General features: G+C 38.3%; 1 protein-coding gene across 1 annotated transcript in view; it reads right to left on the bottom strand.

Annotated features, from left to right (window-relative positions):
- The window catches only part of CTNNA1 (catenin alpha 1), a 183638-nt gene that overhangs the window by 135706 nt on the left and 28656 nt on the right, over positions 1-19276 (bottom strand). The window contains exon 3 of the mRNA XM_061189651.1: positions 18088-18283. Within this exon, the coding sequence (XP_061045634.1) occupies positions 18088-18283 (196 nt within the window). The remainder of the gene's footprint in view (positions 1-18087; positions 18284-19276) is intronic.

Here is a 19276-nt window from a genome sequence, read left to right as displayed (position 1 = left end):
GTGAAAGCAGAGGTAGCAAGAGGCTTCCAGGCAGTATGAAGTTTAGCATAGCTAGAGAATCTATTTTCTCAGAGGCAGTAAATGAAGCTCTCCTAAAAACTGAACAGGATGGTAATGGAAATGAAGGTTTGAGGAGGGTGGAAGAAACTCTGAAGCAGCTGCTACAGGAAATGGAAAAGTGAATTAACCTGAGGTAAATGAAAGAACCGTGGGAAGAACTAAAGGCCCAGAGTAAGCCAAACAGGATGAACTTACAGTACATTCTTAAAGCTATAGCCCACCTAAATGAATCAAAACTCTTCAATAATTAGCTTACATTCAAATGGACAAGCGTAAAGTCTTATAATTTTAAATTTAATTACTTAACCTCACTGTAATAATCCCCCAATTTATCCCCAACTCTAATCTCTCTTTATACCATAACCCCCTCCCTTCCAAATTCTCACTCCCTCCCAAGTTCCTCTTAAACAGTTTCATGCCTCTACAGCTAGCATGATATCATTCCAAATTAGTATCAGGTCAAACGATAAGTGGAACTGGAAGGAAGAAGCACAGTAAATTAAATATATTTACATCCACCCTCATCTCTTTTAGCTCACAACCATAATGGCAAACCCTTAACTTCATGGCTAACGTATGGTATTAGTAATGAAAAATACATCAGAAAACATACTGTGTGATGGAGTAAAACATACAGTTTTTTTGCACTCAACTATGAATAGTAAGTAAGCCATTAGCTTTTTTTAAAATAAATTTATTTATTTTATTTTATTTATTTTATTTTTGGCTGCGTTGGGTCTTCGTTGCTGCACATGGGCTTTTCTCTGGCTGCAGCAAGCGGGGGCTACTCTTCGTTGTGGTGCGCAGGCTTCTCATTGTGGTGGCTTCTCTTGTTGGGAGCACAGGCTCTAGGCGTGCGGGCTTCAGTAGTTGTGGCACACGGGCTCAGTAGTTGTGGCTTGCGGGCTCTAGAGTGCAGGCTCAGTAGTTGTGGCGCACGGGCTTAGCTGCTCCACGGCATGTGGGATCTTCCCGGACCAGGGCTCAAACCCGTGTCTCCTGCACTGGCAGGCGGATTCTTAACCACTGCACCATCAGGGAAGCCCCAATCCATTAACTTTAAAAAAAAAAGGGGGGTGGACCTCAAATTTCTGCTAAATGGTCATCTCTATAAAAGGAACATGATATTATAAGATTGACTTGAGATGTTTAATAAGGTAATCAATCAACCTTTAAAAACGATAAATGTAACTGTCAATCAGTTTACAGTGCATACTTTTAAGAGTTATCAAAAGTACTTTCTGTACACAAAAAAAGGCAAACTAGGAAAACTGAGGCAGACAGGCAGTCTGTCCAAGGTCACATGATCAGCAGTAAAGGTTGAGAATATAACTGGGTCTTCTGGCCTTGTCCCAATTGTCTAGAGTCTACTACATGACATCTCATATTAACCAAGATATAATGGAGATGGAACCTAAGAGAACCCACTACTACTGTTCCATCAGCCATGAAGTCAGATCTGTCAACATGCCCATCCCCTGGCATTTTCCCCTAACTAAGCTGGGGATAAAAGTTAAGCTCCTCTGGAGTTCAAAACAAGGACAAACGGCAACTGTAAGTAAAGTAAACCAAAAAAACACCGTTCTACATTAGAACAGGACAAGATAAAGGCCTTTCTGAAGCATCAAATACCTTGAGTAAATTCCCTTCAAACCAATCCAACTTTTTATAAAGTTATGGGTAAAGGACAGGTTTGAAAAGTGTGTGTGGGTGTGTGTATGAGAGACACACACACACACACACACACAAAGTAAAAAAAGAGAGAGGATTGTTTTTTCTTTTTTAACTTGAGCCTAGGAAACATGAGATATTCTATTATGCCACTCCTTTAAAACAAAGGATGGGGCTTCCCTGGTGGCGCAGTGGTTGAGAATCTGCCTGCCAATGCAGGCGACACAGGTTCGAGCCCTGGTCTGGGAAGATCCCACATGCTGCGGAGCAACTAAGCCCGTGAGCCACAACTACTGAGCCTGCGCAGCACAACTACTGAAGCCCGTGCACCTAGAGCCCGTGCTCCGCAACAAAAGAGGCCGCGATAGTGAGAGGCCTGCGCACCGCGATGAAGAGCGGCCCCCGCTTGCCACAACTGGAGAAAGCCCTCGTACAGAAACGAAGACCCAACACAGCCATAAATAAACATATAAATAAATAAATAAATATTAAAAAAAAAAAAAGAAAGAAAGAAAAAAGTGGTCAAGTACTTTAAAAAAAAAAAAAAAACAAAGGATGTTGCTAAGTAATATTAATGAATATATACTCTTCTCCCAGAACAATGTCTGGAGTAGATCAAACAAGGTATTAGAACTGGGTCTGAATCCCAACTTTGCTATTTGGTGGCTGTGTGACTTTGGGATGCTTCAGCTCTAAGTCTGTTTTCTCTTCTGTAAAATGAGAATACCATCTCCCACCCCACTGGGCTGTTTTGAAAATTAAATGAGGTAATAAATACGAAGCTCACAAATACTTCTGTGCCCCTTCCACTTTCTCATCTACTTTCTCCAATTCTTAAATCTATTCAGAACATTGTCATTGCTCACACACCAATCATTTCTTACATTTTCAGAAATAAGGTCATGCTAGCAAGTTTCTCAAAGGATGAAGGAAAAATTGGCTTTTAATTTGTAGTGATGAAGTAGTAAAGGAGGCGCCTCCTTCACTCCCATCTCCATAGTGCAGAAAGTGGTAAAAACCAGTCCTTCTGTGATAATAGCTACAAACAAAGCTTGACTTAGTTCCCCTTGCTGGGCTTTAGTTTTTCCAGCTGGTTTTTAAAATTAAGAGAGAGAGAGAGAAATTAAGCCAATCTGAGGTTCCTTCAAGTTTTTAAAAACTGGTCATCTCCCTCGTATATCCTATTTACAACTTCCCATCTCAAAAAGCCCATGCCATACTATAAAAATGGCTCCTAATCACAATGCCATAGCAGAGGGCACCAAGTCCTCAGAAATTCAGCTATGGAAACATCTCTATAAGCCTTCAGAAGTCCTCCAAGGAGACTCAAAATATAGAGCAAAGTTATATTTTCCCTAAAAACAATACTAAGGATACTTCTAATATGCTCCTTGGCCAGAACTTTTTCTATCTTTAGGTCCAGAAAAAGACAAGAACTCTGCCAGCCCAGCAGAGGAACATGGTTTATCTTCTGTAAGTTATATGATCTACCAGCTCCAGGTGTCTTTATTAATGAAATAAAAACCTTTTTTTAAATTTCCACCTTAAATAGCAGATATACAATAATCTGTACTGCACAATGAGAATGGAAATCACAAAGTATTTATGTCATGGGGGAGACTACACCAACATACACGAAAGTATTAACAGAGGTGGTATAGCATAAGGTTGTATAGCCCGACGGGTGATTATTTTCTGCTCTTTGTGTGGGTTTTCTTTTTTAACTTTCTATAATGAATATCTTTTTAAAGAAAAAAGTCTTCAAATAATTTTAAAATGTAAAATATCCTTAATTCATGTCTGTGATACAAGAAACTGAGGTTTTCCTAGAAACGAATAACTTAAAGCACTCCAAAAAAGTCTATATGCAAATTTTCTTTTTTCAAAGGTATAAAAAATCCCGTGGTTACTAGTGTCACTGCAAAAAGGAAAAAGGAAAATTAGCATACATCATGAAATAAAAGCTTTGTAAAATCAGCTATCTTGAGAAGCTTATCCAAAATATGGGAAAGCCAACTGGTAAAATAAGGGGCCCATCTGCAGACCCAATCTTATTGTCATTAATTTTTTGTTTAGTTGCTGCAGGAGAAGCTCAACTATTATACAGACCTTAACTAGACATTTCTTAAATAGAACATTTTATAAGACCATATTGTTTGTTATCAACTGCCAGATCCAAAAGAAAAGATATTTTAAGACATCCACCTGAATATGCTTTTGAGGACCAGCAAACACAGCCCTGTGTTAAAATGACAGAAGCTTCCAGGAGAAGAGTTAAAAGCCATTCATCATCTTAAACATGTTCCAATTATTTATTCATTTCATGATCAATTTCATGGCCACATGTGTAATTCTGATTCCCCCTCTCCCACTAATTTCCTGGATGACCTTGGTCAAGTCACTTTGATCTCTTTATCTCAAAATGATTTTAACTGTCTAAAATTTTTCATTCTCTCAGATATCTCATACTATCCTTGTTAACAATGGCAGGCTTCAGTCTTTAAAATAAAAACTGTCCTATTTACCACACTCTTTTTAAGTTTTTGAAAAGTGAATAAAACTCTGGTCATAAATATATTAAAGAGAAGTCTTTAGTTTTCTGGTTCAAAATAACCTTCTTAAATCATATTACTCTATAGAGGATATTATTCAGCCATTAAAAATTATGTTGTAGGAAAGTACTTAACGATACTGAAAGATGTTCAGGACCTATTAAGTGAAAAAAATAAATGAGCAAAACATAATTCTACCCATGTGAGTATATTCATAAAAAACCAACCGGAGGGGTCAAGACCAAAATGTTAACCATTGATTTCATCTCTGGGTAACAAAATTATAGCTGATTTTTAGTTCTCTTTTGCTCTTACTATCAAAAACATGTTCACTGCAGAAAATTAACTTTTGTTGAAGGAATGTTTTCAGTTCTACCCAGAGTAGCCAGACGAAGAAGAGGGAAAAAAAAAAAAAAAAAAGAGCAAGCAACCAACATCACAGGTAAGTCTGTTATAAACCTCCCTGTACTTAACAGCTGGGCATCTTTTTACACAGTAGAAAGCCAAAAAAAAATCCAGCCCTGAATTTGAATACAGGATTCCTAATTCTTGAAAGTTACTTTTTTATTGCTTTAGCTCCACTGATAAACCTACTTTATACCAAATTCTCTTAAACATATCTGATTAAAAGATCTCACCAAAAAGTGATATACCTGTTCTTACTTCTTTGTTATCATTCCACCAACTTTCTTTTTACAAAATAATAAGTTGACAGGACCAAGTCTTCACAAAATTATTTGCCAACTTCAAGATAATCAAGGATTAACATGCATTTCCCAACCTGTCCCAATCCCTTCCCTCCAACACCCAAAATGTTTTAATTCATTTTCCATGATCGAGTAACAAAATAAGACATCTTCCACACTTGTCGATGAAGACAAACTGGCAATATAGTTGCAAAGAATAACAGATTTTATAACATAGTCCTTATGGGAAGGAACCAAATGGTGGAATATATCTGGTGTAACTCACCCACCCTGTGACATACAGATGAACATGAACAAAACACTTAATGCTCTCCACCTTCACCTTTCCATTCATCAATGGGTGATATTTGGCAAAAACCACAGACCCCTAGATGACACCTCCATAACTATAGAAAAACTGACAATGATTCAAAGAATTCCTGACAGATGCTTTAAGAGAACTTTCCTGGGGTGCCATTTTTAATCCACAAAACTGTTTATTTTTTGAAAATCAACCCAAAAAAAAAAACATTTAATAGGTTATTTAAATACTGTCAGCCCATCTGAATCAGTTCAGGGAGCACCTAGAAAAACTCTCAATCTACACCCTTCCCCATCCACTCTGGGTAGGAAAAGGAGTTTTGAAATTTCTACTTTTTCTAGTAGACAGAATGGATCTTTTTAAAAAATTAAAATAAAGTACCACTCATATTCATGTTCTCATCTTCCTTACTAATTCAAGTGTGCCCTGCTGCTATTCAAAAACACTCCAAAGAGAGGCACGTACTTCCTGATTACACATTCAAATAAATGCATAACATGCATTTCAACTTGGAATCACTTTCTTAAGAAATTAACTAGTAGCAACCACGTTTCTACATCATGGTTGAAGTCATGCCAAAGTCAAAAATTCAATACCTAAGATAACTTCCTTAGCTACACTGTACAAATATATTAAGGCAGGAATATTACCCACTGTACCTTAAAAGTATTATTATCCTGGTCAGTGATATTATTTTTGTGAGTTTAACAAGATAGACTTTTAAAAAAAAAGAAGCAATTTCAAAATGACAGGAAACATTAGAATTTAATAACTTTATTCTCCTTTCCTCACTTCCAAGCTGGCTACACCAGAACCCAAGTATTTGCAAAGTAGCATATGCTCACACAAGGGTAGTGATCCAGAAGCAGACAGCACCCCTGACACATCCCAAGTCAAAGAAAATGTAGCCTCCAGTCTAGAGACTTACAGTTTAAGTCAGACAGACAACTTTAAGACATAAAACACCCAGATGACAGCCAGTTAATGACTTTTTGGAATTTATATTTTGCTTTTCCTGCTCAAGTTAAATGAAGAACAACAGAAAACGGATTAAATAGTGAGAGTGGAGGAAGAGGAGTCAATAATGAACAAGTTTTAAATTAATCACAGTCCTCAGGAACATATGAAGGGTAGGAATTGGAGTGGGAGCACTTCTAACAACAGATACAGCCATCACGGGATCACACGAAAAGAGACATCCACAAAAATACGCAGCGAAAACAGGATGAAAAATCTACCAAAATAGCAAGGGGAAAAGGCAGGATAACAAATGAGAAGCCAGAACTTAAAGCAAGAGTATGAGAAAAATCAGCTGATTTCTTGTTAAATTTAATGAAGAAAGTGATTACACTAATCTGAAAACCTAATTAACTTAAATTTAATCGTTCTCAAAACGTTAAATGTTTCTCTGCTATTGCTCTTCCATAGCATAATTAACACTTTTTGAAACCCATACTCAATATTCCAGGGTAGGAATACTTGTCATTTTTTTTCCTGTGAAAAATTAAAGAGCCCATATATAAGATCAAGCTCATGATTCCACCATGAATAAAACCACACTAACAAGACCAGACAAATTAAAATGCAGTCTCACACACCCACACAAAGCTCCTCAAAGCTATGTTTCAAGTCTTCACATCATGAACTTAGCAAACCCAGATTTCGCTGTCTCCTGTCTACCTCTCAAATCCTACTCGAAACACTCACTGACAGCTGCTTTGTCCTAATCACATCTGTCTTCTAACATCTATCTTGCAGGCTGACTATATTAGATGTGGGTATACCAGTCTGAAGCTGTTAACATCTGCACTGGACAGGAGACCAATTTTCACCTCCTTCAATCTGACTCTAGTTAGATGCCACGGAGAAAATTATGCCTCAAGAGCCTGATAGCTTGTGCTCAATATTCTTTTGTCAGGGATAAAATACATCATTATTTTCCTTAAAACTGCCTTGCCAAGATTTACAATGGAAAAAAAAAATATATATATATATATATATATACACACACACACACACACACACATATACATACCACAAAAACATGTACACACACACACACATATATATGCATGCACACACACCTCTCCATATGTATATGCTATTTTCTCCCTGTATACAAAAATCATTCAAACTATAACAAGGAAGAAGGCCTCTACATCCTCAATTTCACTGCACAATTACTGAGATAAATAAAAGACTGTCTCTTAATATCAATTTAAAACCCTCACTGCCTATTCCTTCTTTATAACAATGTCCTTAAAAGACCATCAGTTTTATCTGACTATGTAATTCTGTACTTTCAAGATTTAAAAAAAGCTGAGAAGATATTTGTGCAACAAGTCCATTAATGAGTATGCTCACCAACGAACTGTAACTGCTAAGATCACACAGATCTTAGCAAACTCAATAGTTTTAACTCTATTGTTTTAGAACACCAATACATACTGCTTTCTTGCTCTAAAAGTTACAAGACACTTTCTACAGAAAAGATGGTTCTTACAACAACTGAAACTTAGTACTGAACAACATTGATTGCTCTCAATAAGCTGAAGTCCTACTTCTATTCAAGAACAATGGGCTTGCATTATAATCAAAGTTTACCTGAAATGGAATACTGTAATGATCCCAAAGCCAGAACTTGAAAAGAAAAGCCTCCAAAGAAATCTTAAGACAAATACTGCCTGACATAAACAGACATGAAAGGTGGGAAACTATAAGCCAAACATTAAAATGTCTGCTTTCTATTTACTTGTCAAGGATACTTAGTAAAAGGATTTACTCTATTTTTACCTTCTATCCATTTGGGGAGATGGGGTATGTAGGTATTACTATTAACTGTTTTTCCAATATTGGAGAGGAGGCCGCAGTGAATTATCCAGATGTTTTCATGTTGTCCACCATGTGAATAACAGCACATACACGAGAGATGACTGGGTGTGGTTAGTAGTATGGCAGTCATGGAACAAAAATCAAACCACATGGTCTGGGAGGCAGTAAAAGTCACTGGATTTAGCTGCAATCTTTGCTCTTTTCAACTGAACTCAACCACCTTTTCCAGGACTACCATAAATCAGGTCCCACCATTAAAATCATTACAGACACACACAATCATGTCTTGATTCTCCAACTCCAAGTTAATACTACCTCTGCATACCAACAGATTAGTGATGAGAAACCTAGAAGATTAGCACCTCTGGTCCAACAAGCTAAGTCACAATTTTTGAAAACCTGGCATAATTCCAATCAATAAGAAAAATAACAGGGATTCAACAAATCAACAAAGGAGCACTAATGTTTATAGATACTTATCACTGCCCTAGGGGCTTCTCACAAGCACCATCATGTTTCAGATACAGTCATAAACAAACACGAAAAAATGGTCAACATCAATTACTCCAAATAATGCAAATTTTTAAAAAAGAAAGTAGCATTTTACACCTCTAAAGACAGTAAAATATTTTAATGGACTATCCCATTACTTGTCAAGAAGGATAATTTCCTTCCATTAAACATCATATTATTATATCCCTTGTTCCCTAGGAGAACGCTCCACCATTCCTTGTGTCCTGGGGTGAACATGTGATCCACACTGGCTAATCAATCTCCTCTGGAGATAGAAACTGGTTTAGAGCCGAGCGTGACCAAAGCAAAGCTAATCAGTCCCCTCCATGACTAAGATATAAGCACTAAGAAAGAAAAGTTTTATCTGCTGGGATGACAAAACTAGGATGACCACCTCAAACTAGAGGTGGGCATCTTGTCCAATATGTATATATGAAAACAGAGGTAAACAAATACATGGAGGCAAGTGATGAAGGAAGCTTCACATCCTTTCAGTCAAGTCACACTGGCCATGCCTGAACTCAGGATCTACTCCTGGAATTCCCAATTACTAAGACCCATTAACTCCCTTTTTGCTTAAACAAATTTGAGTTGAATTTTTGTAACTTGTAATAGGTGAGGTTATATGAACGCTAAGCAAACTAGATAGACAGACAGACAGATAGATAGATAGATAGATAGATATAACCCTACTGGAGAACTATTTAGGACTACATTTTTAAAGTCCTAAAATCTATGTCCCTGAGGAAACTTTCTGAATGGTAGTTACATGAGTATACATATATGTAAAACTTCTTCAATCTGTACACCAATTTGTGTACTTTGCTGTACACAAGGAATAAAACTAGGGTAAAACGCACATGCGTGTAGCCAAGGACTTGAAAAGAAACACAAAACTAAATAAATATAAAATACTATTTATAATAATTCAAAAAATAAAATAATGTAAACTAATAAAACATATAAAGGATATATATATTATATATATATACATGGTGCTAAGCACTAATGAAAGAAATAAAAAAAGATCTAAATGGATGGAAACATATTTTGTTCATAGTAGACTCAATATAGTAAAAATATCAACTCTCCCCAAATTGATTGCAAGTTTAATGTAATTCCTACCAAAATCGCAGCTTTTTTGTAGACATAGACAAGATTATCTAAAATTTATATGGAAAAGCAATAAAAACTAGAATAGCTAAAACAATTTAGAAAAAGAATAAAGGGGGAGGAATCACTCTACCCAATTCTAAGACTCATAGCTACAGCAATAAAGACTGTGTGAACATTGGCAGAGGGACAGACACATAGATAATACAACAAAACAGAGAACCCAGAAATAATCCCACACAAGTACAGGTGACTGATTTTTAACAGGGTGCAAAAGCAATTCAATGAAGGAAAGACAGTCTTCTCAACAAACGATACTGGAACAACTGGATGTTCACAAGGGAAAAAAGAACTCAACCTAAACCTCACATTTTATACAAAAACTAACCCAAAATGAGTCTGAGAGTTAAACGTAAAACATAAAACTTCATGAGCTAACATAAAGCTTGTTAAAGAATTCTTAGACGTGACACCAAAAACACGATCCATGGGCTTCCCTGGTGGCGCAGTGGTAAAGAATCCACCTGCCAACGCAGGGGACATGGGTTCGAGCCCTGTCCCAGGAAGATCCCACATGCCGCAGAGCAACCAAGCCCGTGCGCCACAACTACTGAGCCCACGTGCCACAACTACTGAAGCCCACGTGCCTAGAGCCTGTGCTCCACAACAAGAGAAGCCACCGCAATGTGAAGCCCGCGCACTGCAACAAAGAGTAGCCCCCGCCCGCCACAACTAGAGAAAGCCCACGTGCAGCAACAAAGACCCAACGCAGCCAAAAATAAATTAAAAAAAAAAAAGCACAATCCATACATGGCGGGGGGATATCAATAAATTGGACTTCATCAAAATTAAAAACTTACTATGCAAAAGACCTGTTAAGAGGATGAAAAGACAAGCTACATCCACACCATGGAGTACTCACAGACAAACTACTGATAGACACACCTACTTGGATGGCTCTCAAGGGCAACATGTTGAGTGGAAAAAAAAAAGCCAATTTCAAAAGGTCATATACTCATATACAGTATATTATACTGTATGATTCCACTTATACAATATTCTGGGAATGACAGAATTAGAGATGGAGACAGATTAGTTGCCAAGGGTTAGGGATGGTGGGGAGTATAAGCAACATGGGTATGACTATAAGGGGTAGCATGAGGGAGAGCTTTGTGGTGATGGAATAGTTCTGTATCTTGATTGCAGAGATGGTTACACAAATCTTCACAGGTGATAAAACCAGAGAATTACTGTGCCAATGTCAGTTTCCTAGTGTTGATACTGTACTATAGTTCCATAAAATGTAACCATTGGGGGAAACTGGGTAAAGGTATACTGCACTGCTCTGTACTATCTTTGCAAATCCCTGTGAATCAAAATAAAAAGTTAAAAAAAATAATCTGTTAGTTGACTTTTTAGTAGTGTAAATAAACACTGAAGCAAATAATGTAATGGAATTTTTTTCAACTTGATGGAAAACTGCACACCAGAATCTTAGAATGGCTCTAAACTGAGGAGAGTATGCTAATTTTAGGTAATTCACCTGGAGTTTTTAGTAGCACACACTGCCTCAATATATACCCTAAGTGATTCAAGTGTGAGGAAAATATTGTAATTTTTCACATACCAGGTCCCTTAGTTTTATCTACAAAGAAAATTAGCCATTTACCAGAGGCCAAGCTGGCAGTAAACCTGCTTGACAACTGGCCAACTCTCCCTTTCCACGGTCTGTTGCAGCAGTCCTGTCCTTAATAGCACCATCTCACCGCCCACCACCTTGATGGTTTCCTGACTGTTGGTCTGGCCTCCAGGCTCTCCCCCAACCACTTTAAAGCTTCCTGCACACACCTGAGAAACTAATCTCCCCCAAACACCACTTTTTTTCATATTCTGTGTTGCCCAGATGGCAGAAATTCTTAAAACAGGAACAAAGTTAAGGAGACATATTTCAGTTTAATTTAAGAAGAAAAAAGCTTTAAAAATAAACACAAGGCTGGAAAAAGCTGCTTCCAGAGGTAGCAAGTCCTGAGTCACTACATATATTTAAATATATGGGAACCTGAACCTTGGAGACCTGTTCCAGCCACAGAACCCTCTAATCTGTATCATTTCCCGGACAGTGCTCCCTTCTTCACCTGGCATTCCAAGCCACCCTCTAAAATCTAGCTTCCAAGCTTTCTTATCCAACCTCTCTTCCCAGTACTCCTCTCCAGTCAGAACCCTCACTGTTCCTCACCCACATCTTGCTCTGTCTGCTGGTTTTCTTACCTGAATGACTTTTTCCCCTCCCTTCTTCCACCTTTCAAGATCCACTACTGCACCTTCAGGAAGCTTTTCTAATCCCATGCTTACCTCCTAGTCCACTCCATTCTTTGCATGACACTCATGCTATTATTAATTTTCATTTCCATATGTCCTGATTATAAACTCCAAGATGAAACAGGAAAAACAGCCTCCTGTCTGTCTGCCTTTTTTTTTTTTGGCCACACCGCTCTGCATGCAGGATCTTAGTTCCCTGACCAGGGATTGAAACTAGGCCCCCTACAGCAGGGGTCCCCAACCCCCAGGCCACGGACCGGTGCGGCGGACTGTTAGGAACCGGGCCGCACAGCAGGAGGCGCAAAGGAGGTGCGGGCAAGGGAGCGAAGCTTCATCTGCCTGCTCCCCATCGCTCGCATTACCACCTGAACCATCCCCGCCCCCATCCGTGGAAAAACTGTCCTCCACAAAATGGGCCCCTGGTGCCAAAAAGGTTGGGGACCGCTTCAGTGGAAGCACTGAGTCCTAACCGCTGGACTGCCAGGGAATTCCTGAAGACAGTCTCTCTGCATCAGAGACCACACATGGTCACCCAGCCCCTTCCCCACTCTGGTCTCTCTAAACACAAGCTTCTTCCCAGGAAATCCACTGTTGCGCAGTACACCAATCATTGGCCCCTTTACCGAACAGAGTATCATTAGAAGCCGTGCGGGAATACATAAAGGTGCACCTCAGATTCTGGGGCCTTCTCCTCCCTCCTCCACCCAGAAATGCCCAAGAGCTGTAGGGAAGAAGTCACTGATACAGCAGCAAGTCTCTGTTCTTGGCCTTTGAGATCTAACTGTGAATTGTAACTAATGGATTAAAACACCCTGTTCTAGTAGAAACTATTCCTCATCAGTCAACTTCCAATTTACCATCACTGGTCCTCCTTTTTTAATGTCTCCCCCTTTTCAAACAAGTTTCATTTAGGCTTTCCCATCTCTGTCCCTTGGATGTCTCCTAATCAGTTAAGGGCCCTCTTTTGCTCATCAGAGCCCTATTCAAGGACTCATGAATACTCTTTTCCAGGTATCGTTAAAATACATCAATATATGGGCTTCCCTGGTGGCGTAGTGGTTAAGAATCCACCTGCCAATGCAGGGGACGTGGGTTCGAGCCCTGGTCCGGGAAGATCCCACATGCCGCAGAGCAACTAAGCCCGCAAGCCACAACTACTGAGCCCACGCACCACAACTACTGGAACCCGCGCGCCTAGAGCCCATGCTCTGCAACAACAGAAGCCACTGAAATGAGAAGCACACACAGCGCAACGAAGAGTAGCCCCCGCTCACCACAACTAGAGAGAGCCGCGTGCAGCAACAAAGACCCAACGTGACCAAAAATAAATAAATTAAATAAATTTTTTTAAAAAATCAATATATGTATAAGGAATGAATGCTAATGGGTATGAGATTTCTTTTGGGGGCAATGAAAATGTTCTGGAATTAAATAATGGTGACAGCTGCACAATTCTGTGAATATACTAAAAACCACTGAATCATATACATTTTAAAAGGGTGAATTTTATGTTAAGTGAATTATATCTCAATTTCTTTTTTTTTAAGGTAAGATTCTCCACCAGTATCCCTGCATTTACACTTGGCAGTGGGGAGGAAACTCACCTTAATTTTTGGAAAGAGCCATTGCTCACATAATTCTTGGAGAACATAGTCAATTACCTTCCTCAAACATTTAAGTGCCTATCATAGAACAGGCACCATGATAGTTGCCCAGAGAACAGTCACCAGACCAGCACAGAACCTACCCTGCTGGAGCCTAGAGAGGGGAAGACAACCAATTATTTAATTATCATTATGCTAAGAGCTAGGAAGAAAAAGTATAAAGTAAGAATGACCTAATCAGGGAGGGGAACATGGGGGGTGGGCAGGGTCCCAAAAAAGCACATCTCTATGAGGCACATGTATGCCTCAGCCCATATAAGGTAGTTAACAACTAGTTTGGGCTGACTAGCAGTAAAATGAAATCCCTAGATCACAGGGGTTTGGAGGCCATGCAATTGATAATTGGCTCCCATCCACGACAGGAGACTCACCTGGTCTTGAGGTAAAGTGACCCTGCATTTATATATGTGAATGTTTTACCAACTGACAGTGTTATGATAACGTTTTCGTGTACTCACAAATGTGTTTATTATTCATGTAATCAGGGGCAAATACAAAAAGAAAATTAAGTTATGCTGAAAAACTGCATGCATTCAAGTCTCTGGTTATTAATTATGACTGCACAGAAAGCACAGGGCTTGTACAAACTCAAAGATATAGAAGGTCCAATTTTTGTCTCAAAAACATTATAAGTACCTAAATCAATTATTTATTTGAAAACAGTAAGCTCATATCTTTAACCCTAGATCAGAGGTCAGCTAACTACAGCCTGTGGGTCAAATCTGGCCAACCCCCTGTTTTTATAAACAAGTTTTCCTGGAATACAGCCATGCCCATTTGTTTATATACTGAATAGCTGCTTTCCCAACACAACTGCAGAACTCAATAGTGTCAAGAAAAACCTTATCGCCAAAAAGGTCTAAAATACTTACTACTTGAACTTTACCCAAAAAAAAAAAAAAAAAAAGCCAACTTGTACTAGGCAAAAGTAGCCCACATTAATTTGGAACAAAATAATCTTTTTATACATCCTTTAGGGACTTCCCTGGTGGTACAGTGGTTAGGAATCCGCCTGCCAGTGCAGGGGACACGGGTTCGAGCCCTGGTCCGGGAGGATCCCACATGCCGCAGATCAACTAAGCCTGTGCGCCACAACTACTGAGTCTGCGCTCTAGAGCCCGTGAGCCACAACTACTGAGCCCGCGTGCCACAACTAATGAAGTGCACGCACCTAGACCCCACGCTCTGCAACAAGAGAAGTCACTGCAATGAGAAGCCCGAGCGCCACAATGAAGAGTAGCCCTGCTCGCCGCAATGAAGAGTAGCCCTGCTCGCTGCAACTAGAGAAAGCCCATGCCCAGCAACAAAGACCCAACGCAGCCAAAAATAAATAAATAAAAATAAATAAATATACATCCTTTATAAGTGTTTCAGTGGGTAAGCAACAGACTTGAAATGCAAGGATTCTAACTCTGCTTCATTAGTCAATCTGCTATGGAGCGCTAGATAAATCATAATTACTCTACATTTTATATGCCAGTAAAATTCAGAGCAGTTAGGTCAGAGTTTTGCATAAGTGCTCAGGACCACTGAAAGCGGGCCTGGGAAAGGTTTTTGCATTAATTATCTTTCCCTACCCAATAAATTACCCGAAAATTTGGTTGCTTGAAATAAATATTTATTATCTCCCCAGTTTTCTGTGGGTCAGGAATTCAGGGTTGGTTGGGGCTGCCATCACCTGAAACTTGACTGTAGCTGAGGGATGTGCTTCCAAGGCAGCTTACTTACATGCTTGGCAAATTGGTACAAGAGACATCAGTTCCTCTCCACAAGACCTCCTGAGTGTCCTTGTAACACAGCAGCCAGCTTCCCCCAGAGTGAATAACCCATGAGAAAGAGATAAGAGGATACAACACTCTTTTTATGACTTTGCTTCGAAAGTAAATAGTGTAACTTCCTTATCACATTCTATTCTTTATAGAACCAAGAGTCTCTAAGTACAACACACATTCAAGAGAATCAAAGTTAGACGTCACTTTCTAAACAGAGAGGTGTCAAAGAATCTGCAGATATATTAACATCACTTCAGGGTTTCAAATGATGAGTAAACCGCTTCAACAACATAACCAACAAGGTTTGGTTGACTAAAGAATCTGTGCTTAACCATTTTCATACCACGTATTTTCTACTTATGATAGGAGAGAGGCTGCATCACCATTTGTTAACAATCACCAAAGAAAAAAGTAAGCCAACAGAAAAAAGGCAAGGCACTTCAGCTTTTCACATCTGATACAGTAACGATCATGACAGGCAGCTATATATTTGCTTTAGTTTTACTTTTGTTTTGTTTTGTCTTCCTGCAAGGAGAAGGAAAATTATGGTGACTAAATCATGAATAGATCAAAAATAATTGCAAAGCTGGACTGGGACGAACAAGTATTTATGATTCAGAGCCACATAAAAGATTTTCTCAGATATAAACAAAAAAAACAAAAACAGAAAGTTAGATATGCATTCATAATGGGGGGGGGGGTGCTTGGGGAGAGTGTATTATACCATGATTGCTACAGATTTGTATCAGAGTAACTTCTGAAACAAGGAACATATACAGTGGGAAAAAAAGTTTCTTGCAATAATTAAGCTTTATTTTGAAAATAAATGTCTTAGTCACTAGACAATGAACACTTGAGCAAATTCACCTGTTAAGATTGTGAGTTTCATTAGAGGAGGCAAGAAGGCCTAGGAAACAAAACTTTCTGAGGTCTATGAAGTAACAGCGTCCTGATTTCCTCAACAGGAAGCTCAAAAATTGTCCTGAATTGGAAAATTAAACCACTTTAAAATAAATTCATTAAAAACCCACTCTACCAAGTTGATAGTGTCCCGCCAAAATTCAAGTCCACCCAGAACCTGTGAATGTGGCCTTATTTAGATATAGGGTCTTTGCAGATATAACCAAATTAAGATGAGGTCATACTGGGTGGACCCTAAATCAGTGACTAATGTCCTTATAAGAGGTAACTTTGCAATACAGAGATACATGGAGAATAAATACCATGCGACAAAAAGAGCCAGATATTGGAGTGATGCGTCTATAAGCCAAGGAATGCCAAGGATTGCCAGCAACAAACAGAAGCCAGGAAAGAACATGGAACAGATTCTTCATCTGAGGCCCCAAGAAAGAATCAACCCTGCTGACGCCTTGATTTCAGATATCGGGCCTCCAGAACTTCAAAAAAAAAATTTCTGTTGTTCTAAGCTACCAAGTTTGTAGTAATTTATTATGGCAGCCAGAGAAAACTAACACATCCACCTAGCTAGTATTATGGAACTTAAGTAATCTCATCATTTGCAGTATTAGAAATATTTATTCACAAACTCAGAACGATGGGAGATAGCATCTCCATTTAATGCACTGCTCTTTTTGGGTACTGTCACAGGGATGAATTTGACTTAAGATTCCAAGGGACTATGTACATTGCTGTCAGCCATCAGAGAGCCACTGAGGTTCTCCCAAAAGCCAGTAAAGCACATGCACAGAGCAGGAGGTCAGTTCACCTTAGATGATATCCAACAGCCGTAAAAAAAACTATGTCTTTGTTGAAGTCCTCCTGCTGGACCAGAAGTTTAACACAAAACTGCAGGTTTCAAGAAGTTAATAGTCCAGATTTAAAGTCCTCTTATCTAGATAACCAATACATGTATAAGTATAACTGAATCACTTTACTGTACACCTGAAACTAATACAACATTGTTAATCAACTATATTCCAATATAAAATAAAAAAAATTTTTAAATAAAATAAAGTCCTCTTATATCGTGCTTATTACATCATAGTGATGACAGTTTTTCTAACAGTAACTACTGATAAGCTGTGGATTACAATTTCACTTTTTACTACTTCTGAGTTTCCCAAAAAAATGTTTCCCTTAAGCTCACATTTAAATTATTTTAAACTCAAGCCAGTGCAAATATGCATGGCTGATTTAACATACCAGTTTGACAGAATGAAGCAGTTTCTAGTGTATTTTCAGAATGGCTGGACATTTTTCCATTTTATCACCCTTACATCTTCAGCACAAACTAAGAGCTATTACATAGGATAAAAGATAAACTTCTGCCCCATTTATTTCCTATCAAATTGTGTTATAACATTTCTAAGACTCAACTATTATTTGGAACACCCAAGGGAACTGGATTCAGATTCTCCAAAAAAGACGTTCCTTTGTTAATCTCTCCTGATTAAAGCTTAAGCCAGTACAACTTAATACATCTCCACTAAGTGAACATTCATAGTTACTTGAGCAACTGGCAAGCATGTAAGAATGAAAATACTGACCACAAAAAGTCACCTTCAAGGATTATTTTTCTAGAAAGGCCTGCCTCTCTATATATAAAAAGCAATATTGACCTACCTTGTTTTCGAACATCTTCTACAGCAGCCACAAGCTCCTCTTTGAGAAACTGACTCTCCTTTGCAATTTTATCCCCCTTCTCCAAGAAATTCTCAGTTGCCTGTTCAACAGATGCAGCCAAAACATGGGCCTTCTTAGAACGACCTCTCTTCTTATTAGAGGGCCCCTTGCTATTGGTGTTTACCAGGGTTGTAACCTAAAAGTTTCATTTTTGAAAATTAAATTGTAGTCAATTAAAATTAAAAAAAAAAAAAACAGAAAGACTAACATCTTTAAAGGTAGCAAGAATAAATTATTCATAATAAAATGAAACATCACACTTATGAGATTCCATTAAGCATTAACAAATAACATACAACTCTCTCCATATTTAAGATGTTCAGGAATGATACTCCATTTAGTTTCCAAAATAATTTAGCTATCTCAATGTGTAAGCTAAGAAATATAATGAATATTTTAATTCCTCAAACATGATCATTAGGTTTTTAAGCTTCATTTTACAAATTAAAAACTGGTAACAAACAAGTTACATGTCTCTACTGCATGTCATCAAGAAGGTCAGAAAGAGGTTAACAATGAATTTATTAGATCTGCCTGGAGGTCACATTTTTCCATGTTTTCAACCTGTGTAAAATGTTTTAAGATAACTTGCTTCTGAAATCTTTTCAGTTTATTCACACAAATCACAATTAATTAGGAAAGGCCCTTAATAAAGAAAGGAACAATTGCCCAAAGCTGCCTATTGTGATGGTGTTTTAAGTCCCAGACATTAACCATCATTAACACATATAATAATGACAATCTGTATAGGTTGAAGATGACTAAACATTTATTAGTGTAACGCAGTCCACAGAAGACCTAACTGAGAGCTGCAGTAGACGGGCTCCAAGAAAGTAAATATTCTCGAGTATTACCACACACTCCTACTTACTTACTTACTTATTTATAATACTAGTTTATATTTATGAGCTAGAATGGAGTTTTTTAAAAAGATAGCACATGCCATTACATCTCATTTTCGTGCTCGCACGGTATCTGTCTGTCTGTCTCTCTCTCTCTCTCTCACACACACACACCCAGGAGTAAAATGTGCCAAAACACTAAAAGTGCATAGCTAGTTGCTAACAGTTAATGAAATGTCATCACACTGTGATATCTGTACTTGTAACAAAACATACCAAACCTACAC

This window comes from Eubalaena glacialis, chromosome 4, assembly GCF_028564815.1.
Source record: "Eubalaena glacialis isolate mEubGla1 chromosome 4, mEubGla1.1.hap2.+ XY, whole genome shotgun sequence".
Lineage (NCBI taxonomy): Eukaryota > Metazoa > Chordata > Mammalia > Artiodactyla > Balaenidae > Eubalaena > Eubalaena glacialis.
Note: the sequence above shows the minus strand (reverse complement) of the source record. Positions and strands in the feature narration are given on the sequence as shown.